The 24462-nt window shown below is 53.8% G+C and overlaps 1 protein-coding gene across 3 annotated transcripts in view; it reads right to left on the bottom strand.

Annotated features, from left to right (window-relative positions):
* Positions 1-24462, bottom strand: part of KSR2 (kinase suppressor of ras 2) — a 50047-nt gene that overhangs the window by 15067 nt on the left and 10518 nt on the right. For 2 of the 3 annotated variants that reach the window (XM_088535271.1, XM_088535273.1), the window contains exons 5-13: positions 16405-16586; positions 9351-9420; positions 8913-8996; positions 7712-7779; positions 7444-7542; positions 6768-6886; positions 5449-5617; positions 1827-1868; positions 1360-1426 (exon numbers count right to left, since the gene is read on the bottom strand). In XM_088535271.1, coding sequence (XP_088391397.1) covers positions 1360-1426; positions 1827-1868; positions 5449-5617; positions 6768-6886; positions 7444-7542; positions 7712-7779; positions 8913-8996; positions 9351-9420; positions 16405-16586 — 900 coding nt within the window. The remainder of the gene's footprint in view (positions 1-1359; positions 1427-1826; positions 1869-5448; positions 5618-6767; positions 6887-7443; positions 7543-7711; positions 7780-8912; positions 8997-9350; positions 9421-16404; positions 16587-24462) is intronic. The other variant, XM_088535274.1, reaches the window with a different exon arrangement.

Genomic DNA, 24462 nt, shown 5'->3' with positions numbered 1-24462 from the left:
CTTTCTGCTCGTACGGCGCCTGCCACCACCAGAACCAACCAGGTCTCAAGGCACTTGTATGTGGCAGCTCACGGGGAACATCAGGGACGAGCAGAGCGCAGGAGGGTCAGAGCTGTGAGAGCTCCCTCCCCATGGAGCTGCGGGCGAGGACAGCAGGAGAACCAAGCTCTCCTCGCACGGGCACCGTGGTCCCATGTGTTTCCTCCTCCACTGAGTCCCCACTCAAGTGCCATGAGGCCCTGCGTGATATCTTTTTGCAAACCCTCCCAGGCCAGCAGCCATCATGACGCAGGGCAGCGAGCAGAAAAAGCAGGCTCTTTCAGCTGAACTTTAATGCAGACGCTAATATCCCTCTCCAGAGTATCTCGGGATATAAAGCAGAACCTGCTTCTCAGTCCGGCCACGTATGGAGCCACGTCTGGGGTTTCAGAAGGTTACTTGCAGCAGGGTAAGCTGCTGAGAACCACGAATTTTGCATATTCAGACCTTATTTCACCCACCAAAACCCTTCGGTCCCAGTTCTGACACTGCGCTTTTGATACGAGGACCTGGCAGGGTGGACTCCAGTCTCATTGACTACCAACACAGAAGGTAACCCAGGAGAAGAGCAGTGTGAAAAATCTTTCTTTATGACTAGATACATTTTGGTCTCTTTGGCTAAGGAAAAAAAAATCTTTTTTTTTTTAAGGCTTTATCTTAATTGCTTTGCCATTAATTTCCACGCTGCCAGCACCAATGGGCAGAGCCGCTCCGTCTCCGTTCCTCTGGCCGCCTCTCCGAGACAGAGACGAGATCCTTCAGACCCCCTTGACAGGTTGCCAGTTCAGCGAGCGGCGTGTGGGCGAGCTGGATAGAAACTACGTCTCTGTCTGGCCTGAGATCCTATCTGTTAAATTTCCAGCTTATATAATCCTTCAAAAGTGGCGTTTATGAAAAGGAAGGGCAGCCACCCGCAAAAGGCAACGTGGCTGCTGGATGCTGCCAGAGTACCACGGATGACGGCAGTCATGGAGGGCTGCAGCAAACCCTGGGTTAAACAGATAAACTCTGACCCAAACCGCTGGGAGGGCTGTTCTTGGGTGCCAATTATATACGGAATTTCCAAGCTACCTTCAGCACCGAGTTCAAGGATTATCTCTTGAAAATGCTCCAGGTAGGGCTGGGACAAGAATCTTTACTGAGGTCATCTGAGGTGTCCCCACTCAAAGACCCTGTTTTTGTGCTTCTATGAAAAGATTAATCACTTGGGCTTTGTATGGAACAATACCTTCGTTAACACTTCCCTAACAAGCTGAGGCTCCCATCCAGGGCTGCAGCATGAGGGGCCAGAGCGCAGTGAGAGGAGGGGAAGCCACTTACATGGGGTTGGAGTTGACAGGATGGAGGACCACCTGCGGGGCTCGCGTTGGCGTCTCGGGCACCACGTCTGAAAGGAAGAGAGCTCAGTGAGAGCAGGGCAGGACACGCTGCGAGGGGCCTTTTCGGGTCTGCAGCCAGCGAGCCGGCCGAGGGTACCCAGGGAAATGCAACCCGTGTTTCCAGCTGGGCTGAGAACCACGGTTCACATCCAGGGAAAACTTGGGTAGAACTTAGGGTCACCCAGCCTTGGTCTGCAGCATGTTATTCGGACACTGTCCTGGAGCAGCACGGTGTTCTCATGGCCATCCCGTGGCTGTTTTGGGGGAGAAACCCCCGTCAAGCACCCCTTCCCCTGCACAGATCCAGGGTGATATGTCCACACATATCCCTGCCAACCAGCGCCAGCTCTCCGTGGGGCATCCCAGCGCACTGCCTTTGCCACTGACCAGCATTTTGGAGAGACTTACCAGGGAAAATGAACTGCTGCTTGTACTTGTAGTAATGGGAAGCTGGAAAACAGAAAGGGAAGGTAAAAAAAAAAAAAAGAAAAAAAGAAAAAAAAAAGGTGTTTCAGAGACCAGTGCTGGAGAGAATCCAACCCAAGGGATGTCAAACTCAGCGCCACAAAACAGGTGACCAGCATGTGATCCCTCCTGCCAGCATCTCCTGGGCACAGCCTCCCCTCACCTGCATCCATCTCTCAAATAAATGCCTTATTACTCCCCCAAAGCCCATGCACATTTAATGGATGGCCAAAAAATAAGACCTTCGACCTTCCAATAAGTTGGATGTATCACAACAGAAGGGGCCAGCAATGCAATGCAGCCCTTCCTGCAGCCTCTCACTGACCCTCCAAGCATATTCAGCGTACGTGGAAGCTGAGTTTCCCTCCTGGTTTCCAGCGTGTCCTCCTTACCCTGTTATTTTCATCCCAAGCTCTTCAGGGTCGTGCCCAGGCGGATGCCGCGCCAGCTCGCGGCTCTTGAGTGACAGGAGCCACCCGGTGCCGGCGAGCCGCCCGCTGGCTGCAGCTCTGAGCGCTGGAGACAGCTGTGGAGAGCGTGTGCCGGCTATTAAATCTTACTCCTTCTTTGCCGGTTTCAGCTCCTACTTTATGCCTGTAATTAGCATTTATAGAGTGCTGGTGGGGTCTGTGAAGCCCCCTGAGGGGTATGGCCGTTCGATACTTATCAAAGCCCCTGGGGTTTCAGCTCCTGCTATCCCACGACTTGTGCCTGTAGCATTGGAAAGATGCTACACGACGCACTTGTGGACAGCCCCCAACGGGGTGCTGGAGCGGAGCAGGAGCGTTGGGTCTTGGTGGGCCTCAATGGCTCTTCCCAGGAGATGGAGGCCACTAGATATCAGGTCCCAACCCTGCGCCCTGCTTGCCTTATGCTGGGCAGGTGGGCAGCAGGCATGGATCAGCACAGAGTCACTGCAGCCAGGGCAGCTCCAAAGATCAGGGCTAGCGGCGGAGCCACTATTCCCCCTGAAGCGTCCAGAGCCCAGAAGATTGTCCATCAGCTTTACAGCAGAATCCGTGCTTCTCTGAGCTGAGATCAAAGCAGATTTAAAGGTAATTCCAGGGGAAAAGTTCCTGTATCAGTTTCCAAGCTCAAATCCTAATCCCCAAAACGACCATCTTGATGAGGCTGCTCTAAAGCACCAAGGCTTTCCCATGCATGAAAATAAAAGCTGTCCAAGAAATTGCATCAAACTGGCTCCCACCACAATCTTCATGTCCAACAGAAGAATATTAGGCTAAATTCCAAATGTTTCTTTGTTACATTTAGTTTCCACATTTCATTTGCTTGCTTGGATGCACATATTCAGGGGAAACAGCTCTCCATGTCCTTGCAGAGCATCTCGGACATCCGTTCTCTACAGAAACCGGACTTGGCACTAGGTTGACTTTGGCTTGACCAACACCAATATTTTCATACACGCGTGGAAACAAATCTTGTGCTTTGCTCTTTGCAATTTGCAGCTTCTGCTCTGAGGTCTTGGAGCCTGCTAGTGGCTCAGGAGATCTGGCTCACGGAGTGACCACAGGATGGGAGCAGCTCTGCTGCCTCTTCTGCCCCAGCCAGCGGGATGAGCAGGGAGATTTGGCTACACCGTGTGTTACACATATGCAAAGGCTGTCAAAAACCACTGAGCTACTGCCCAGCAGGCACCAAACTCTTCCTCTTGATACCCTCCGATGTCTTCCTCTCTCCCCTCCATCATCCTGGCTGAATCCCCGAGATGCTCCAGCGAGGGGGAATTTGTTGGGGCCACAGACAGCTTGAGGTACCAGGCACAAGCCAAGGACTGCGCTGATTTTTTTTTTTTCCCCCAGCATTGGGAAATGGTGGTTACCATGGTAACAGATACTGCCAGTCAAGTCCCCCCCTCCCTTCAGCCTCCTTCCTCCTCCTCCCTATCTAAAGGCTTGTCAAGATGGAAGGGGAGGAATCGAGAGGAGCACAGGAGAGTTAACAGAGCACGAAGGAGCCGTCTGGCTCTGGCAGAGGAGCAATTGCGCCTGCCCCCATCGCGAGCCTGGGCAGTGTGCTAAGCCCGGGGCTCGTAGCCAGAAAAAGTAGAGGGATCCCGACTTCATGGCTGAGGTCTCATCAGAGAGCGGCAGCACTGGGGGACTCAGAGGCCACGGCCATGCGGGTGGTCACCAGGCCTGCTTGGCTGACTGGGTGTTGGTCCTCAGAGCCACAGGGCACCAGCCTACCAGGCACTAGCCACACAAGAGGAACACAAGTCTTCCTGGAGATTCTGCCGAAGTAATCTGCTGCCAGAGGCACAACCTGGAGCAGCAAGCACCCCAACTCCCAGCTGCTTCAGCCTAGAGAGATCTCATCATGGGCTCTTTCAGCAGGTCACGACTTCCTCCCTTCCTCCATCCCCGGGCACTTTCTGGAGTGTTCAGGTAGAGAAGGCGATGGCTGAGGAAGCCTGAAGCCCCTCAGTGCTTCCAGGAGACAAGCTGAGCCATCACCTCCAGGCAAGGGACCTCTCCTGGAGCTGCAACACTGTCCCAGGGGTATCCTCAAACAGCTCAGGACTGACATAGACAGCCAACAGATCTGTAGGCCAGAAGAGGCTCTTCTGGCCGTGCAATACAACTGCTGCCTTTCTGCTGCCTCCCCCAGCCAGCCCTGCCCCAGCCCCTAATTTAGAAGCAATTTACAGGGTTGCTTCCCCAACGGCACCACCACGCTGCCAGCAAGATGGCAAAGCATGAAGAAGGTGTCACCTGCCCTGACAGCAGCTCCCCAGGATCGATGACCCCTCCTGCTGCCTCTTAGCCTGGAGTCACCTGGCTGTGGCTTCCAGCCACCGGCCCTCACCATCCTCTAGTGCTAGAGTCCGTGCTTCACCAGGGACCTGCACACTGCAAACAAGTTAGCTCTTCTATCTTCCATGAAAAGACATGAATCTGGAAGCCTTTCCTTGGCAAAGGGGCCCCTCCAGGCCTCAGGACAGAGATAGGCAGAGAAGATTCAGCTGGCCGAGGTAATCAGACACTCTCCAGGATCAGCTTCTCCCATCCATCGCTCCACGTGTGCTGTGGCCCTACTCTGAGAACAAGCTTGTTGGAGGTACATCACCCTTGCAAACATGCAGTGAAGGCCTCTCAGGTTTCCCTTGAAGAGGCATAAGAACTTGCTACCCATTGGCCACTAGGGCAATGAGCACACGGGGCCACACGTCATGGACGAGCCATGCCTGGAAACTCTGGTTGCCACAAGTAGGTCAGGTTGTCTGCAGAGTTTGTGCTGGCTTCAAACTTGGAGGTTCAAGCCCAGCCTCATAAAGCCCTGGGCAACCTCCTCTAGGCTGAGAGCTGACCCTGCTCTGAGCAGGAGCCTGGACCAAAGACTCCTGGTCCATTCCAGCCCTAATTACACTAGTCCTAAGCTTGGGTTTGCTGCTCTTCTATCTGCAGTTTTCCCCATCCTAGCCAAAGCACAGGCAGATAAGCAGATCTCGGCCGCCTGAAGGGACATGAGCCTAAGCCTCCCTCCCCAGGGCAGTTTGCACGACACCTCTCATCAGGGCTGGACACATGGGCACGCACAGTAGTACCTGGCAAGTTGAACTGCTTCTGCTGCCGCGTGCACTGAGGCGAGGGGTGGAGCGGGGACGGCGGCGTCGCGCTGGGCGGCAGCGGTGGCGCAGGCGAGGACGGCGTGGAAGAGGTCGTGGAGGAGGGGTTGCTGCTGGAATCTGGCTGGTAGGGCACCGGGATGTGGTCCTGCAGGCAGGAGAGAAGAGCTGGTGAGCGGTGCCAACCAGCTCTTCCCAACACTAGACCCTCCCAGGCTCCTGGGATGGTGAGCAGCTCCCATGCAGGAGCTGCAGCTCCATCCAAGTAGGGAGCTGTGTTCCTCACGGCTTGCTCACTGCCCGGGGAGGATGGAGGTGTCCAGGGGGTTCAGGAGAAGTTCCTGCAATGAGCAGAGTGAGACAGGACAGTGTCCATCGCTCTGAGCCCTCCTCAGCCCACCACCCATGGCACCTTAGCTGGCCACGTCCCTCTATGAGCTGACGTTTCACGTTCCACAGAAAACCATCAGAGCCCAGCAGCAGCACTTTCCAAAGCCATTTGTCTTCTTCCTTTTGTGCTGAGGTCATTTTATGCACGAAATGGGGCTTCCCTGTAGCCCCTCCATGCTGTGCACCCTCAGCTGAGGGCTTCCCAAAGCCTGCCTACATCTCCAAGACACGGCCACATAAACCCACAGGAAGGACCTGCCTCCCTGCGGCTTGGTTCTTAGAGACACCAGCTCCTGCTGACCTCACATTAAGCCAAAAACCCAGCACCATGCGTGGAGGAGGGCTGGGGGCTCCATTCACAACGTTTGAAAGGACCATCCACGTCCTTGTAGCAGCACACAAGCATCCCGAGACATCTCTTCACACCCGTGCCTGCCTGCCTGATCTCGCTCTCTATTAATTCTTTATTAATTGCTCTCTATTAAGGGAGACAACTCTGGGGTAAAGGAATATTCAGGATAGGTTTCTCATAAATATATATACACATACATGAACACATTTTACAGTCACATGCACTGGTGCTACATGTGTTTCCTCTGCAGCTTTCCAAATATAATTATATATGTAGAGCTATTTAAATAGATACATGTACACACACACATGCATTTATATAATTGGCACCATTATGCTATGGTTAGGGAAAGGTTAAGGAAAATAAAGTGAGGGTCAAAAGCCACCCCCAAGAACCTGGGGGTCTTGGGAGATTGAATAAGTTCCCCAAAGAGAGCCAAAGAGCAGTTTATCCTCCAGAAATCCCCAGAACTGCCAGAAATTGGAAGGTTTGCTGGGAGGCGCTGGTCCTAGTGCTCCAGCACACCACCCCGCCTTGGCGCAACGCGGCCTCGCACCTTGTTGATTTTGTTGGTCTTGGGCAGCGTCTGGCTCACGTGCAGGTCCGAGTACCTGGGCGGCTTGCGCAGGGGGTTGTTGATGTCGCAGGGCACGGATTCGGTCCGGACTAACCTCGCTGCACGACGGCAGGAGACGGGGAGAGGGATGGAGAGGGGCGAGAGAGAAAGAATGAGGGTTTAGGAGAGCAGGTCGGGCAGGAGGTGATTCAGGGCTGAGCTCTGCCATTGCTGGCAACTCTCCATGCGGAGCCTCCGAGGGGGTGCGGGAAGCACCGGGGTGCAGGAGCAGCTCACAGCAGGATATGCAATCTCCAAGCACAGGAGCTCCCCCAACTCAGCTGTTCTCGGAGATGGGGATCAGCCCCACACCTGCGCCGTGGCTTTGCAGCAACTAGCAACTTATATACATCCCCCTTCTTAAAATGAGAAATGTTCTGAATACTCGGAATATTTGGGTGCTATTGCACATGCAGCAGCAGCCTGAACCGGATGGACACCAAACGCCGCCCCGTTCCCCTCCTGCGCCCAGCCGAGTTGTGCAAGTGGAAGCGGTGGCGAGCGGCATCCCGCGTCCTCGCAGCGCACTGCGGTGTCCTGCGCCGGGCACGGGGGACACGCTTCCACCCAGGCCAGCTTTCACCGGTAGCGAAAGGCTAAAACCTGTTGCACTTACCCCGAGCTGTGGGGAATCTGCAAAGGAAAGGTGGCAGGGGGAGGGTGGGTGGAAGCGGTTTGGGATGCAAATCTGCCTCGCACCGCCCGGCTCGTCTCCCTACAAGCGGAAAAGACGGTGGGTAGCATTTTTCCGGCGGGTAGCGGTTTTCCGCAGGGCGCCCCAGTGCATTGGGAGCCGGCGGCCGCCAGGAGCCTCCCGAGGGCTTGGGGTGCTTGCGGGAAGGATCCCTGGCGGAAAGCACCCGCGAGGAGGAACAGGCTCTTACCTCCACGGTGGATGATGAGCAGGTGACACGGGGGGGCCTCTTTGGTGCATTTGTTGTGGCACTTGAGCCTGGCAGGGGAAAATAAAGAGAAGGAATCCATAAGGAAAGAGATGGGAGGTGTGCAGGGTGCTTGATTTCACATCCGCATTTTGCAAAGCCCAGTTTTCTTGCTGCTCCAACCTGTCAGGTTTGGGGGCTTTCACATGAAAACACTCGCATTTTCCATTACAGAAGTTCCAGACAAGAACCCGATGGGCTGTTGGTCCATCTGCAACGTGAGCATGGATAGATGCCCATCACCGACCATCACCCCAGCATGGTGGGACATGTGAGTGTCCCACCAAAAATCACACCCACCAGGTATTTCTGTTGTCCCCAGGGGAGGCGAGAGGCCAGAGAGGCCAAAGAGCTGCTGCCTCCTCCTCCTTCCCCAGCGCCAGGGGCATCCCGACTCGGGGAAAACCCCAGCTGCTTCCCTGCTGACCACAGGGTTACGCTTAATTCAATTCCAGCGCTGCAGAGGGGAAGGAACCGCCTTCCCCCACCAGGTCCCCTCCCTCCCTTTGGCTCTCCATGAATCCCAGCTTTATTACCAGGGCGCTTCCCCCAAATAATGAGGCCATTTACAGCTCCGCCGGCTCCGCTCAATATCCCGCAGAGCCTGTCCCGTCCCTGGGGCCACGCGGGGAGGCAGCAGCTGCATCCCATCACCCCAAAACCCTCCGGCTCGCGGGGATGGCAAAGGGAAAAAAAAATTCCACGAATGAAGTGCAAAGGGGTGGAAAAAAGAAAAAACCTCTAGCAGACACAAGCCAGTGAGCTGGGTAATGAGAGCCGAGGAGCGCTGCTTAGGAAGCGTTTCCTGGGGAAAGCGTTGAGCATTCATTTGGTAGCGGAATCTCGGAAGCTTTTCCTCTTTGGAGCTATTTGCTTGTTTATACCTGCTTTTTCCTTCCCCAGCCTAGCAGAAATGCCTTGTGTTTGCCCTTGCTCACAAGGACAGGAGGGATGGGGACGGGGCAGTGCCCCAGCCCCCGGGACTGGATGCCAACCTGGTACCCCCAAGCACAGCAGGGAGCGGGCAGGAAAACTGTGCTTCCTTCTGAAAAATCTGGGCTTTTAGGGAAAATACATTAAAATATATGAATATAAAGCGATAAAGCATTTGGTAGCCTCAGAGATGTCTGCGGTGCCAACGTACTTGCAATTTTTGCACTTCAGACCGAAGAGCATGCCCTTGCCGCACACAGTGCAGGTCTGCGACATCCAGTACTTGGTAGAGAACCTGCAGGGAGAAGCAGCAGCAAGAGAGGAGGGATGAGAGCAGCCGCCTCCACCAGTCCCCCATGTCCCTGTACCCCCACGTGCATCCCAGCTGCTGGGCACAATTTTCCCCGCCGGGGAGAGGGAAGGGGAAACTGTGAAGGTCGGTGGGGCAGTCAATAACAAGCTTTTTTTTTTTTTTTTCTTCCCTTTTAACTGATAGTGTCTTATCTACACTACATATGGGTGAAATTTAAACGGGCTTTGAGTGGGGAGAGTGCAGAGTCCCCCCGGCCTGGCGAGGGAGGGATGGAGCCGCGCGGAAAGGGCCTGGCAGTGAGGAGGAGGATGGAATTGGGCACATGGGGACTCATACCTGTGTTTGATGGAGTTTCCGAGGTCGCGGCGGGGGATCTGCGGGGACCAGCGAGGCACTGACAGTGTGTCTGCAGGGGAGATGGGAGGGGACATGGCGGGACAAGCCCGCGTTAGAGCACGGGCCAGCGGGAACCGGGCCCCTCTGGTGGGAGAATTCCCCTTGCAGGGGCGGTTGCAGGCGACAGGTCCTGGGGAGCCAAGGGGGGCTCCCGCAGCCTGGCAGGGACCAGGGAACCCTGATGCCCCAGGGGAACCTCATGCACACACCTGTGCGCGTAGCTACGCGCTTGTGAGAGCATATGCACATGCACACCATCTCCAGCCAACGCTGGAGGGCAAATCCAGAGCCCTCTCCAAGCTTCCCGAAGGAAAAGGGGGAGTGAAGCCCAAGCAGTACCCGAGTAATTTCTTACCAAGACATCAGCACCCCAGCAGCGCTGCGCAGGGCTCTGGAGTCGGCTGCGTGCTCACACCGCCCGCCAGCTTGCCGCGTTTGCTCTCGATATTACCCCTGCGCGCGGGGAGCAGCGCTGTTTGCTTTAATATCCCGCTTCATAACACAGGCCAAGCGCACTGTAATTGCCCTCCCTGCCTGAAGGTTACATTTGCATGCGGCTGCCCGTGCTCACTATCACTCCCAAGGCTTTGGAGCAGTAAAAAAACGGGCCAGCACGAGACCAGTCTTGGATGCACCAGGACCAGCAGCTGCCACAGCTCCGGCCCTGACAGTGCAGAGGGAGAGGGGGGATGCAAGAAGACGGCCCGGACTTTTAATTGCTTTCTAAAGGTGCTTTTATTAAAGCATATTGGGGATTTTAACCTCCTCACCAAGATGAGGCCTCGACAATTTGCAGTTTATGAACTGCATGCTGGCAGTGTGGAAGTGGCAATTGCAGCAACACAGCTGCTGGCTGCAACAGAGGGGGATAAAACAGCCAGAGAAACAGGGAAAGTGCCCAGGTTAATGGAGGGAAAAGGAATTTTCCCTAATAAATAACATCCCACTGCACTTGATGCATTTCCCTGCTGGATGTGGCAGCGAATGGGTTAAATGGCACCAACCGCAGTGATCGGGAAAGGCCGTGGCTGCCGCTCCGCTCGGCACAGTTTATCCTTGAATCAACAGCTGCCGCCTGACGGGGATCAGGCGCGCGGGGCGGAGGGGACCGCGCCGGCCGAGGTGACAGGCGCTCGGCCCCGCGTGTCCCTCTGCACCAGTGACAGGCAGCCGTGACAGCCGGGGCGACGGGGGCACGGCGAGCGCCTGGGCCGTGACGCGCCGCCCCCGCTGCCTGCTCTGCAGGCGCCTGTTTGAGATGTGCCCCCCCCGCCACCACTAAGGGTTTGATGGGCCCTGTAAGTCCCCAGTGCCCTCCCCAAGCCCTCCTGGAACTTCGCTCCTGGCCAGCTGCACAGGGATGCTCCAAGCACCCCAAGGACGGTGCCACTTGCCCACCACCCCTGTGCCAAGGTGGGTACCCTACTCTTTTGCCAACCAGAGCAGTTGCCCCAAAGTCATTTCAAGCGGGTACATGGAGTTGCATCCCTCGCAGTGGCGTTTTGGCCTGTTCCTCTGTTGGCACACGGGCAGTTGGTCTGGATTTGCTCTCCGCCACGGTGACAGCCGGATGAACAAGCCCTATTTCTCCCTCCACACTAAACAATGCGAATCCATTCGAGCAGCGTGAATGGGATGGATAAATCCGATGGGAGCAAGTTTGGAGAGTGACCCTGGCGTGACTCAGGGTGATGCCAAGGAGCTATAAGGCAACTCTGTGCTCGACCCTGGCCTGGGGCTCTTGCTTGCCAGCCTGCTCCCGCACAGAGTCTTCCTTCAAGAGTGCTCCGCAGCCGCACAACCCTCTTGGCAAAACACTTACTCTGGGCTAGTGACAACTATTTTCACTCAGCTATGAGCAGATCCTGTTGCCCCTGGGCTCATACCCTTGCCAGCCAAGGCTAAAACCATCTCCAAGCAGTGCAGCCCAGGTGCCAACCAGCTCATCTCAATGACAGCTCTTCGTTCACAACCCTGTTGCTTCGGGGCCAACTGTTGGCTTTAACATGTGCTACAGGTCTTGACTGTGAAGACCAAGGCCAGTCGAGACACGGCCTTCTTGACCTCGCTGCAAATGCAGAGCTCTCCCCAGCAAAGAGAGGAAGGACCGAAGGCTGGCACAGACAGGGAATGGCACAGAGGAAAGGCCACCTCCTACATTTCTACTCCACCTTCACAACCAACCGACCTCCAGCCTCAGAAATGCAGCTTGCACAGATGTTGACCATAGGGAGCTGGCACACTTGAATGCCACCTCATCTCCATTTCATCATCACCTCATCTACCATCATTGGGCTTTGGCGGCCAAGCATGGCCAAGGAGACTTTTCCATATCCAGTCCCCACAATAGAGCCGACAGGGAAGGCCCCATGGAGAGGACAACAGTAGAGCCAGCTCCATCCCTGCAAGAAAAACATTTCAGGACATAGTTCCCACCTTGATGCCAGCACAAAACAGGTAGGATCAGCTCTGCAGGGTGTAAAACACCAGCTCTGAGCACCCTGCTAGCAACACGTGTGTGATCTGTGAGCTGGGGCAGGGCTGCTCATGGGACTTTTGTTACTACCAAAATAACCTTTCTCTTTCCCAGTGGGAAGGATGGAGATTTCCATCTCTCGCTCACAGACATCATGCTCTGGAAAAAACGGCACTGGAGCGAGAAACTCCGACAAGCAGAGCCACGGCACAGTCACCAGCTGTGGACAGGGCTCCAGTAAAACCAAAGCCATCGGAACCAAGAGCTGGACTTGCTGTCAGGTGCAGATAGGGCCACACAAGACCATGGTGTGCCGGGTGCCTTTGCCTGGGTGCAAGGGGCAGTAGGGCAAGCTCAGGGAGAAGGAAGCCAGTGATAGTCGCTAAACACAAAACTACATCTGACTTGCAAAGTCCCCTGCTGACAGCACGTCTGGCTGGGACAGCGCCAGTGGGAAGGTTCATGTAGACTTATCCTCTCCTTGCCCCTGTGCTCCTCACACCAGCATCAGCCCTTGGCTTGCAGAAGTGAGCAGCAGGTACCAGAGACACGAGAGCTGCTGTGCACAGGCAGAGGCTCAAGGGCTGGAGCCACCAGACGTTATTAGCTCCCGAAATCCCCACAGCAGCCTGTCGGACTTGCCCCAGGGCCAAGTCGGCACAGGGCTCTTTCACAGCCACTCAGGGGACCAGGAAACAGAAGGCAATGGTGGCATTTTAGTGCTTGCAGTTTGCTCAGCCACCACTGCTTGGCGGCCCTAAACCCCAGGAAGGCAAAACCAGAGCCCTCAATTGCAGATGCTGCTTGTCCTTGGTCACAAAGCCAGGAGACAGAGCCAGGAACAGGGCCCAAGAGGTCCATCTACCAGTTGGGTCATGTTATGTTGCATTGGCTAGAGTATCAAGTATTCGCTATGGCTGGAGAAAGGGCACGTGGTGGGGATGGTCCTTCCATGAGTCTCTGAGTGCTGAGGGTCACAGAGGCCATCACAGTGGGGTGGGAGCCCACCCAAGAGCCCCCTTCCAACTCTGTCCCTGCTCCTGCAGCAAGAATGTCCCCCAGGGAAGGGTCATGATCCAACCAGTGTCCTGTCCCGTGAGGTCTCTCCTACCGCCCATGCTTCCCTGCTTTGCTCTCCCAACCACATCAGCACTTCCTGCAGACCCTGGAAACATTAGAACTAATTGGATCTGCAAGGAACAATTGCAAGACCAAGCCTGTGAAGAAACCAGCTCACGCAAGACTGTTTCCAGAGTCACCAGGGCTAAAGCTGGGGCATGCGCAGGGATGCGAGGACCCAACCACCATTCAACTCCTGGGCACAGGCCTCCAAGAAGGTCTCCACACTGCAGACCTGAGCATGAAACAGTTCAGTCAGCTGGAGAAATGCTTCATTTTCTCTGTCCTGTCTGCCCTTCCATCCCTTTGCCCTTCCACCTCTCTTTTTTTTTTTTTTTTTAATAACAGTTTAGGAAGGAAACCATGTTGGTGGCCCGTCCTGGAGACTTCAAGAGGGCAGTTTGATCCGCATGGTGAGAGTGCTCTGGCCAGGCTTACAGCAGGGAAGAGGACAGGAAAGGGCACAGGCACAGAAGTGATGCCAACCAGCTCCCGGGCACCACATAGCAGAGAGGAAGGAGCCCAGGATATACAAGACAGATTCCTACAGTAAAAGGAAGAACCCACCTGATTTTTGGCTGCTTCTAGCCAAGTCATGGGCTGTTAACTCCTATCTGTTGTCTGTAAGTTAACAGTCATTGGTCACATGGCTTGTCACAGAGAGTGACCAGAGGCATCAAGAGATGGTCTTTGGATTCAGCCAGGATGAACATCCTGCATCCAGGGATGCTAGGATCCATAAGTACTTGTGCATATAAATATATCAGTGGTTGGAAAGTTCCTTGGGATCACCAGGTTCAAACAAAATGGAGGAGACCTGGCAGCTGGTTGTGGAAAAAAAGATCCAACTCCACGAGGGCTTGATAGAGAAAGGGCTTGGGGAAGAAGATATTCTGAAGGGAGAGGGAGCTTCGAGCTCCTCAACAGGAGTAAAATTGCCCTAGCAAAGACCACATACACACCCCATCTTTCATTCCGCCTCACCAGCCATCTCCCTGGCACTCTGGAGCATCTGGGAAAAACACATCCCAATGCGGGCACATCTGCCATTAAACATAAAACAGAACAAGCATGCCCACATCACCGCAATCTGCTGAGGAGCGGAGACGGTTCGGATGGGAGCACGCTCCTGCCACAAACTGCAAGACCAGCCGGGTGTTGAAGAGATATCATCGAGAGACAGTATCCTTCAGCCTGAGAGATAGAGGTCTTGGAAAGGTCTTGCGAGGCTGCTCACCAGCATCTTAATACGACAGCAACAACATTTTCTGTTTTGTCAGCTTAGACAAGCAATTCCACGTCAATCCAGCCCGTCTCAAGGGCTGATCCTACACCATGATGAGAGAAAGGGAAGAGGACTCTTCCAATTAGGATGTTAAAGGCTTTAAGGATGCTCCTTGGGGAAGCAATACGCTGATGTGTATCCACATCTGTCCTCGAGGCCTGGGTCAGAGGCAAAGAGCTACGGCAGCCAGGACCAATGCAGTGTTGACTAGGGTAGGCAAAGAAAAATGCCAGCAGCCCTGGAGGCATGAGGTGCTGGACAGGGCACGGAGCAATTCCCATATCTTGACCCACAAGCGAGCAAGGGCAAGGCCTTGGGGTGCAAGCGTCCAAGGGGAAGCAAGCGGCAGCGTGCCAGAGCCCGGCACGTGCTTCAGAGATGTTCACTCCTCCCCACAAATAGGTCTGCTCTGGCACTGCTTGGCATAACTCATCTCCTCCCTGCGACATAATGAACCCTGCCTTCAAGCTCCATTAAGCCCGTTGCATAGCGGCCTGTCCCTGGTGAGCCATCCCTGCCCTCAGCTCCGCCGTCCCCAGGGTCAGAGGACCGGCCGCAGCAGCCGGCTGCAGGACGTGCCTGGCTTTCCTATAGGGTCACAGCCCTGGAGTGAGGACGCAGAGGACAGCCCAGCCCCACCTGCTCCAAGATTCTACCTACAAAGCCACCGTCTTGCCCGTTGCTAAAACCCGTTAACAGAGACCCACCACCTCATGCGGCCAAGTCGCTCTCCTGATGGCTCCTGTCCAGCTCCAACCATGAACGACTGCAGCAGCCATTAAAGCTGGAGTAGCAGGGGGAGGGCAGTGGAAAAAGCCACCTCTGCAGCAGCGTTAGTCACTCGAGAGTCCATCACTTCTCATTGCGGCACGCTTCTGTTATGCCACATTGCATCAGGTTATCACACTACGGGATGTAATCCAATGCTGATGCATGAGGAAGCCTAATGCAACACGACACATCGTCGGTGTGCTGAGAATGGGCTTGATTCCTCAGTTTCTGGTCCACTACTTCCCCCTCGTTGCAGGCAGCAAGTTAGACTCATTTGAGGCTGCAGGGTGAAGAGCGATACCCAAAAATACCCTCACTCCAGGCAAATCTACTGGCCACGCCAGCAAGAGTCAGGTAGTTGGACATCTCTCTATAAATAACGTCGCCTGCCCACAGAGCTCCTGCCAGGTCCCATTGTCCCCAAAGCCACAGAAATGGGAGTAAAAGGATGCCAGAAATGCCCCAAGGACCCTTCAACAATTCTGAAAGGCAGCTGATTTGGGTGAAAGTAAATAAGTAAATAAATAAATCACAGGCCCTTTGCCTTGAGGTGGCCTGGGAGAGGCTTTGCCCCCAAGGATTGCTCTACCTGCCCCACACTTAGCGCCTCCTGGGAACACTCAGAAGGAGATGGGAGCCTGAGGCCAGGCAGTAGGAGCAAGCGGCTGCTGATAGGAACCCCATTTTGAGCAAGTAAGTGGACAGAAGGGGAAAGGAAGAAGGCGACAAAGAGGAGGAAAAGCCTGGTGGAAGAGAAACAAAAGGAGGACAAATCCCCACTGTGTTTAGGAAGGGAGCCCTCGCATGCTGAGGATCCGCAAAGTAGCCACCTTCGCACTCCCACAGACTTATGCACCACCAGGACACCAGACTGAATCTGTCCGCAACTGTATCCATGCAGCTCCAGACACCCACTCAAAGCAGCTGCAGGGGGGACACGCTTGCCATCGGCTATCCCTACAACGTGCGTGCACCCAAGAGAGCTCGCCCAAGGTCTGAATGACCTCCAGAGCTCCCAGCTGCGACTGGAGGTGGCACCGAGGTATCCTGGGGCAAACAGTACCCTAGGGACAGCGTGTCAAGCTCATCTCTTTTGCACATTGTGTTTAAATCAGCACGTTTCAGGCCAAAACATAAACAAGTGCACCTTTTGGCATCTACTCAACAGTTGGCCAACAGCCTCAGGGTCATCGTGCATTTATCCATCTCATCGGCTCCAAAGTCAGACTCCCCCAGAGCTTCCCTGTGGTCACATCTCATGCATGGCCTCAAGCAGAGCATGTTAAACACCCTAACCCAGGGACAAAAATAAAAGGAGGAGAAGCCCTCGCAGTGGGACGTACTTGCAGAAAAGGTGGCTTCAGTGTGGACAGGCGGCGTGGAGGGCAGGAAGGGCGGGTATCCCACGAAGAAGGACCGCAGGGAGCGCTCCGGGAGCAGCGGAGAGCGCTGTGAGGGGATGTTCTCGCAGCTTCCCACACTGTTGTGGATCTTGAGGTTCAAGGGCTTGTTCTTTTTCTTTACTCTGGAAAGCAGAAGAAGGAGAAAGAGAGTAAAGCACGAGGAACCTGGAGGGGATAATCCCCCAGGGCCACAGCAGCACACCCAAAACACGCCACGCACCCAAGGGGTTGCATGTCCCTCGTCACCCACACACATCTTGTTAACAGTTTTGATTAACCTTTTGCTTGCCAGCAATGTCAACATGTCCATGTTCATCCACTGCCACCTGTTTCCATAAAATCTCCAAGTCCTTCTCCCATAGCCACATACCCCAAGGGAGGAGAAATCCAGATGTTCAACACACACCTGCCTGCACAGTCGACTACCTCGACCACTGGCCCGTTTCCCCACATGCCTTTTATCGAGCCCGGGGGATTCCTGCTCACAGTGCTGGAGTTTTAATCAGGGGAGAGAAACGCAGGAGCAGCCGAGCGGGCGCAGCGCTCCGAAGAGCCGGAGCTGCCAGCGGTGCCCGGGGCATCTGGACCTGCCAATGGAGAGGAAATGACCACGCTGCACTTGGTGGCCCTCATTAGCCAGCAAAAATTAAACTGCTAATTGCTTCCCCGCACAGGAAAAACACAGCGGCCGCTTTGAGGGCTCCGCAGGGTCCTGCGCACAGGGCCCGAGACCCCAAAGAGCTTCCTGCCACGCGGCCATTAGCCCCCGTAATCTTATTTTTTTCCACCCATAAATCAGCTCCAGAGCAAGTATTTACCGAGCGCATCATTTCCTCGTCGTCCAGGGCTGCTGACAGCTCTTGTTATGAGGAAGGATGACTGATTTTGGGCAGAGAGCTTTTTTTTTTTTTTTTTCATTTTTCATTTTTCTAGGGGGAAAATATGGAGGGGAAAAAAAACACCCAAGCGCCCTATGCCACCACCATGGTCCAACAGGGTGACAGAGGGCAGTTACAAAGGGGACCCTCTATATGCCACAACCCGGTGTCAGACCCCATAGGGTCATATACCCCCATGGTAGATATGTGATTTTACGCAGGACAAGGACGAGCCCTTTGCAAAGGCCACCACGCTGAGCGCCAGCTGCTTTCGGCATCAATCCCTATTGAAAGCACCGTCCCCACCTGCGACACCAAACCAGTCAACCGCTTCTCGGCGGCTTCAAAAAGGAGATATTCATGCTTTCAGCAAGCACTGAAAGCCTCTGACAGGCAGCGGGAGGAGCGGCCCGGCCCTCCTTTCAGCGCGTTGACAGGCCTTGTCCTTGCAGCCCCGCGCCGGCGTCCCGGCATGCAGCAGCTCCTATAGATCCCAGCGCCGGGAAGGCGCCCGGCATGCACAAAACCCAAGCGCACCTGGCCCCAGTTCACTCGCTGGTGTGCTGCATTACCGCGAGCTTCCTATTCAAACATAATTAAGAAAAATCACAGCTATTGCTTATTTGTCAGGCAGAACCCCCAAACCCACATTCCCACCCTCCGAAATGGAAACGGAGCCTTTCTGCAGTTGCACAAGCTACAGTCTTGGTGGTATTTGCAGGCTCAGGCCTCCCTGGGAGACGAAAGATGGAAAGGGAGAGACGCAGTGGAGCCGCTTGGGGCTTTTGGTGTCACTTGAGAATGCTATCACCAATAATAATCAAAATTAAAAGAGAGGATTTAACAGACACAGGAGGTTTGGCCTCCATGGCCGCCTGATTCCAATTCCGTTTCCTCCTTTGTTCCTCTCCAGTGCACTGTGGTCCCTGTGCAAGAATCGCTTTGGGAGACAGGGAAAAGCAATAAGGGGTTGTGTGGGGGGAGGAAAACCCTGTGTTTGCATTGCAGCTTTCTGCAAGGATTAAAGCTTGCTGCTGCCTGGCCTTAAGTGCACAGCCTCCATCAGGATCCAGCCTGGAAGATTTATGGCCTTTTGACTGGCTTAATTGCCCAATAGTCAGTATTAAACGAGAGCGAAGCCTAAGCGCTTGCTCTGCGCCCTGGCTGTCCGGCGCCCAGTGGCCCCTCCTGTGTTTTTCCCTGCAGGAAGAGCTGCCTCCCCATTCCGTAAGGAGCCAGCAGCTTCAGCACCCTGAGGGTCCAAGGCAAATGTGCTGGGAAATCCAGGAGATTAGTTCAACCTGCCGGAGCTGTTTACATGGATGGAGTTTCCTTGTTATAAGCCCTGAGCTGAACAAGCTCCATGCAATATTAGCTTGATATGGAAAAAAAGAGCGTATCCACCAGCTGTTTCATTTATCCTCCTCATTACTGTAAGAGGCAACAAAAACCCTCTTGCCCAGGCCAGCAAGAAAGCAGCTTCTTCATATCAAAGCCTTGGCAGTTAAATATTTATCCAAGTGCCCGTCCTTGCTTCTGCAGGACGGCTGGATGCTCAGGTGCGACTCTCACTGATCTCTTATTCTCTTTTTGTAGCGCAACTCTTTTTTATCCGAGCTGCAAATTATAGAGTTCGGCAAGACTTTGAAGGCAACTCGCCCAAACTGGAAGTTTTTCTCGCCAAACACAGGCCCCGCGGCGGGGGCAGCAGCGCGGGGCGGAAGGAGCTAATTGCCAGGATCTTGAAGGCTCCTGTTTTTCATTAAGTCCGTCTGTTTTCTCAGGCCTGGTCCTTCGGGGGTATGGAAGGAGCGGGGCAGATAAACCCCGCTTTGTGCCGTGCGGCCGCCTGCCCCAGCCGAGTGAGCGGGACAGAAACAATGCCGAGGCCAAGGATCCTCCGTCTGCGGTTGCATTCCCAACAGTTCCGCTCTGGATGTTTTTGCATTTGCACCACGGGGAGTAGTTTTCCTCATCACTAAACATGGTCCCAGCCTGGGCCATCCCGCTTGCTGTCCCCCTGCGGGGACACAGCCCATCACTTGGTGGCACAAGGGCCACAACAGAGCTACCCACCGCGACGGCTGCATTAATTCTCATCTAAATTCCTAATCACGCTCTCAGCTCTTCAAGTGGCGAAAGGATCCTCAACTCCTTGTTAAAGGACACAGTGAAAAGCCTCGCTGCCGCACGCGGCAGAGCTCCTGCTGCAATGCCACGGCAGTAATTAACATTAACGACACACCTAAGGAGAACCGCGGCCCCGAGCAGCCGCGCAATTGCAGCGGAGCGCCAGTTTGCTACGGAGGCTGCACATCGCTGCCGAGACCGTCCAGAGCCGCTGCAACACAAAAAGCACCGCGACAGATCGGGAAGATTGTTGGAAAACTGATGTGGATGGGGCTTGTTTTGTGCTCGCAGGTCTCCCCCTTTTAATCCTCCACCCATTGCAAAAGTACCGAGCAGGTCTCTGAGCTTACACAAGAATACGAGGCAAATAAGTCAATGCTTCCCAATCCTGCATCGGGATTATTCGCACATTTTAGCAGCATCCCGCTGCATGTGCCTGCCCTGGGACATCAGCCGTCACTGATCCCGCCACGCCAAGAGTCTGTCCCCATTTCCAAGGCCAACTGCATCCAGAGGGACAGGGGACAGCAGCATTAGCTTGTGTATCAAAGCCATGCGGAATAATCAGTGATCGATCTACTACGTAGAAATGTCGATTGGAATTGATACTGGGGAAATCATTGCTGTTGTAAAGGTTGCAGAGCATTAGAATAAATGACCCATCACTGGCTAACATTTCAGACTGGCTCAGATAACAACCCTGAGGGGCAGGATAGGCACAGGCTGCTCAGTGCGGGGGAACGGGTGAGTCACTTCTGGTCCCATGTTTTTGTGAGCCAGATTCTTTCATTCACCTGGGGCATCCCAGCAGGATGCGTTTCATCCCATGCTTTCCACCAGCCACCTGCAATCCAGTCGGATGGGGCAGTCTCGAGCAGCAGTTCCAGGTAGGTCTCCTGCCACCAAGCTAGATGTGACCAACGCAGTCCCAGCCACCATGGTTCTGAGCTGGGTTTGTAGACAAGAACTCACCCAGAGCTCAGCTCAAGCACTGCAATGATGCTGACAAGGGACGCACCTTCAGGAAAGGGAGCTCAGAGCACAATTTTGTTGGGCTGAAAAGACTCAAACCCATTTGGCCCTTGCAGTCATCAGGAACGAGCAGCACCCGTCACCTGCAGCTGCCCCTGCTGCTCAGCAGCCAGAAGAGTCCGTCCCTTCTGACCATGCCTTCCTCACTGCTCACACAGACCCTATTTACAGCAGACTGAGGGCTTTGGAAATCTGAAGTGGAACCGAAGGCTGCTGCCAAACGATACAAGAAATGCCCTGTTCTACACGATTTCTCTGGTATGCGCTACGGAGAAAACACCCATAACAGAGCGTGCCTTCACTTCTAGCACTGCAGAAGTGAACTCAGGGCAACGACCAATTTAAAGCTGGAAAGAACACAAGGAAAAAGGAAAACTAAAAATGGATACACACTCTCTCACCCATTCAGATGGGTATCTTCCTCCATCCAGGATATCCTTATCCTGGTTTCGAAAAAAACAGCACCGAGAAAGAACCTGAACATCAACAAGCCTAAGGGCAGCGAAGGTGATCGTCGTGAGACTTCGGATAAGCATCTTTTCCATCAGCTTGCCTAACCCTATCCAAATTCATATCTTGAATGCAATTGCAGAGATACAGGACAAGGAGATCTCCTTGAGAACATATGCAAGTTCGTGCGTTACGCGGACAGGTTTGCGATTAACAGGAGACAAGATGTAAAGCTGGTGCACGGTGCCAGAGACAGCTCCGTGGCCCAGGTCAAGGAATGAGATCAGGTGGGAGGAGGTGGCTGAGGAAGTCGGTGCCCTTGTCCCAGCACATGTGACCTCAGCCACCCCAACCCTTCTGTGGCATGATGTGCCCGTGTCCCCAGCACAGCCAGCTCAGGAGTGGGGACCTCGGCACAAGCCGAACCATAGGGACTCCCCTAATATACATACCCACAGCTGCTGCCTCGTTTAACTCTGTCAAGAGAGCTCAGGCATGGTAGGTCACACTGCTTCAATTTACCATGGACACAACACGCTCATCACCCCACCGAAGCTTGGTGTAGACCTTAGGGCTCATTAATTTGGCTAGATAGGAGCATAGGAAACGCACCACGACTGTGAAGGGCCGAGGCCTTGGGCTCGCCTACCACGGGCACGGGAGCTGGAAGGGCTGAGGACCAGGGCACCAGCTGGAGCAGCCACCCCACCGCAGCGCTGGGCAGCAGGATGTGGAGAGGGCTTCAAGTCAGCTAGTTTGCACGTACCTCCTCAAGGGTTAACACGCACCCTCCCAAGCTTGCTTTTAACTGCCTTGACTTTTGCTCCCCAAGTAATGTATTTTTAAGACCTCCCATTTAGAGTTTGTTATTTTGGCTTCTTGCTGATGAATAATCATTAACTATCTGTGAAAGATTTAAATGGCCCGTGGAATTCATGAGGTATTAAATGGGCATTATATTATCAGCCACTCTAAATGTTTTGTTTCCGTTTTCAGACCATTCATGGGATGTTTATGGGTTGTGGATTTATGGAAGCCAGGGGATCTTTTTAGGAGTAATGTTCCATACCCCAAAGTTACGGTCAACAGCTGGAGGTTCCGTGCTGGAAAATCTGAGGCTGTAAGATCAAAAAATTAACCCCTGCTTCAGAAGATTTAAGAATACGGAAACATGGGCAAAAGGAGACAAGGAATTACACTATAGACATAATCTCCTAAAGACAAGATGCAAAAACCTTATGCTGTCATCAACAGTAAAGCAGTGCACAGGGGTATCCTCTGGAGAGGACAGAGCTGCTGCTGCTCTCCCCCAAATCCTGTTCTCTTTTACATCCATCCCTGAACGTGATGGTGAACCTGTTACTGCAGACCTGCAATGTGGCAAGAGCTGCAGGGTGTGAGGAATCCAATTCCTGGTCCCGGACTACTCTCCGTGAGTAGGTCCTTCTCTTGGCTCTCTACCTGCTCCTGCTGACCACTGCCAGCAGCTCCTGGAAACATTTCTACCTGAGGAAGCTGAATGGATGCATTTGGCTATGGAGAAGAGAGATGCCTTCTGAAACAATCTAACAGCCAAAACACAGTCTTCTGAGCAAGAAGATACAGATCCCACCAGCAGGGATGGCTCGGGTGGCTTTAGTCAGCATAGGATTCAACTGAAGTCATTAGGTGCCCACTCCAACACAACTTTCCAGCTCCCCTCTACAGGAGTGTCTCTAGCTCCTCTGAGCACAGTTCAGCCCCTCCTGAGATAAGATAAAAAGAGGATGAGATAAATCACCCCAAGAGACATCAGGCTCATTCTTGGCATCAGGCAGCCCTGGCTCTGCAGACACATCCACCCAGTTCGACACAGCTCAACCAACCTGCTCCATGAGTTAGCTCGCATCTCCCGGTCCCCTTGTTCTTTGGCAACTACTGCCCGGCTACACAACAATTTTCCATCTCAGAAAAGCAAAACAACAGAGTTCACCTACACAGGAGATCCTTTATACCAGGACAACCATCGCGTTGATGCAGCTCCCACTTGTGGACGTCTACTGGGGAAGAATGGCAGCTTCACTCAGATTAAATTGCTTCCAAAGTGACTCTAACATAGAAAAAGCCATTCCCACTCCAGGCTATGGATGGGATTTGATTACCAGGACACAGACATGTCACACTCTGTTCATGCAGGGAATTACACTGCAAATCTTTGCACTAGCATAAATCACCCCCCAACCCTCTGCCTGCGCATACAGGCAGGCTCTTGCACTACCCAACTCTCACTTCTTGCCTCTGGAGGCCTTTGGCTGTCTGGGATAAGCAAAGCACCTCTTGCCATGGTGGGACATCACATTGCTGATGGAAAGTCAAGATCAGAAGCAATCCATAGCTAAAACTCCAAAAAGGCATATTCGTAATAGGTTTCAATACATTTTTGTGTGGATAATCTCAGTTTCAATGACCTTCATGTTTTAGGTTAGGCATAAAAACCCCTTCTTCCTCGCAAAGCAGAGCACAACATTAGCCATCAGAAGCGGTGAGATTAGAAAGAAAACCTAGACAACGTGAGCATTATGTGGGCAATGCCATAAAATAAGGATGAGCCGATGTCACAGCCCAGCAAGTGAGCGGCCCTACCCTCCCTGCATTGCCCTGGCAAGGCTGCCCTTTAGGACAACTTTGCTTCCCAGGCTTCGCCACGATGGACATGGGATGTGCTGAGCTTTGCAGGGCTCCGAGCAAGCCAGAACCGCGTTCCTTCAAACCCCCTGCTCCTCCCGCTTGGGAGAGGAGAGGGGAGAAGAAAACGCTGCCTCTTTAATGCACTAATTACCACCCTGCAACACTAATGGGATTAGCAGGCAGGATTTAGTGGTTGCCTCCTGAAAATCATTAAGCGCCATTAGAGTAAATTAACCTCCACACTTCTGCGAGCAGCTTCGGGGAGCCCGGGTCTTGTGGGGCCCCCTTGCTCCGCGTCGGTGCCACCGAGCCCCGCAGGACACTAGCGCAACAGAGTGCTGCTAGCTGTCATCACGTCTTTCCTCTATTAAATTTGTTTATTAAATTCCCTGGGTTGCGGGATTTGCCCAGAGGCAGCACTAATTGGAAAGGCAAGTTGCACCATTTGAAGGGGCTGAGTCCCAAAGGGAAGCTGCAAGTGGAGCAGAAAACACCATCTCTGCCCATGGGATTCCCTTGGCTTGGGCAAAGGCAGTCCAGGCACCCGGCTCTTCCATCCAGCTTTCCAGGGTGGCTGGGAATCCAGGCCTGAAGAGTTTCTGGAGCCTGGTGCAGACATGAGCAGCTCCAGCCCCACTGCAACTTCGTGTATGACCCGGACTGTGATGGACCTGGGACATTCATGGCCCTGGGGCAACTGAGGGGTGGACATGGACCACTTTGCTCTGGGCATTTCTCAGTGGCTTATCCCAACCCAGAATATTACCCATTGGCAATATCCTAACAGCAACATCACATAGGAATAGACCGTGGAGCAGATGCTGAAGACTGGATAAAAACC

Source organism: Tinamus guttatus, unplaced genomic scaffold (genome assembly GCF_059628265.1).
Source record: "Tinamus guttatus ecotype Peru unplaced genomic scaffold, ASM5962826v1 Tinamus_guttatus_pri_ptg000628l, whole genome shotgun sequence".
NCBI lineage: Eukaryota > Metazoa > Chordata > Aves > Tinamiformes > Tinamidae > Tinamus > Tinamus guttatus.
The sequence above is the reverse complement of the archived record's forward strand: the minus strand, read 5'-3'. Positions and strand labels throughout refer to the sequence as shown.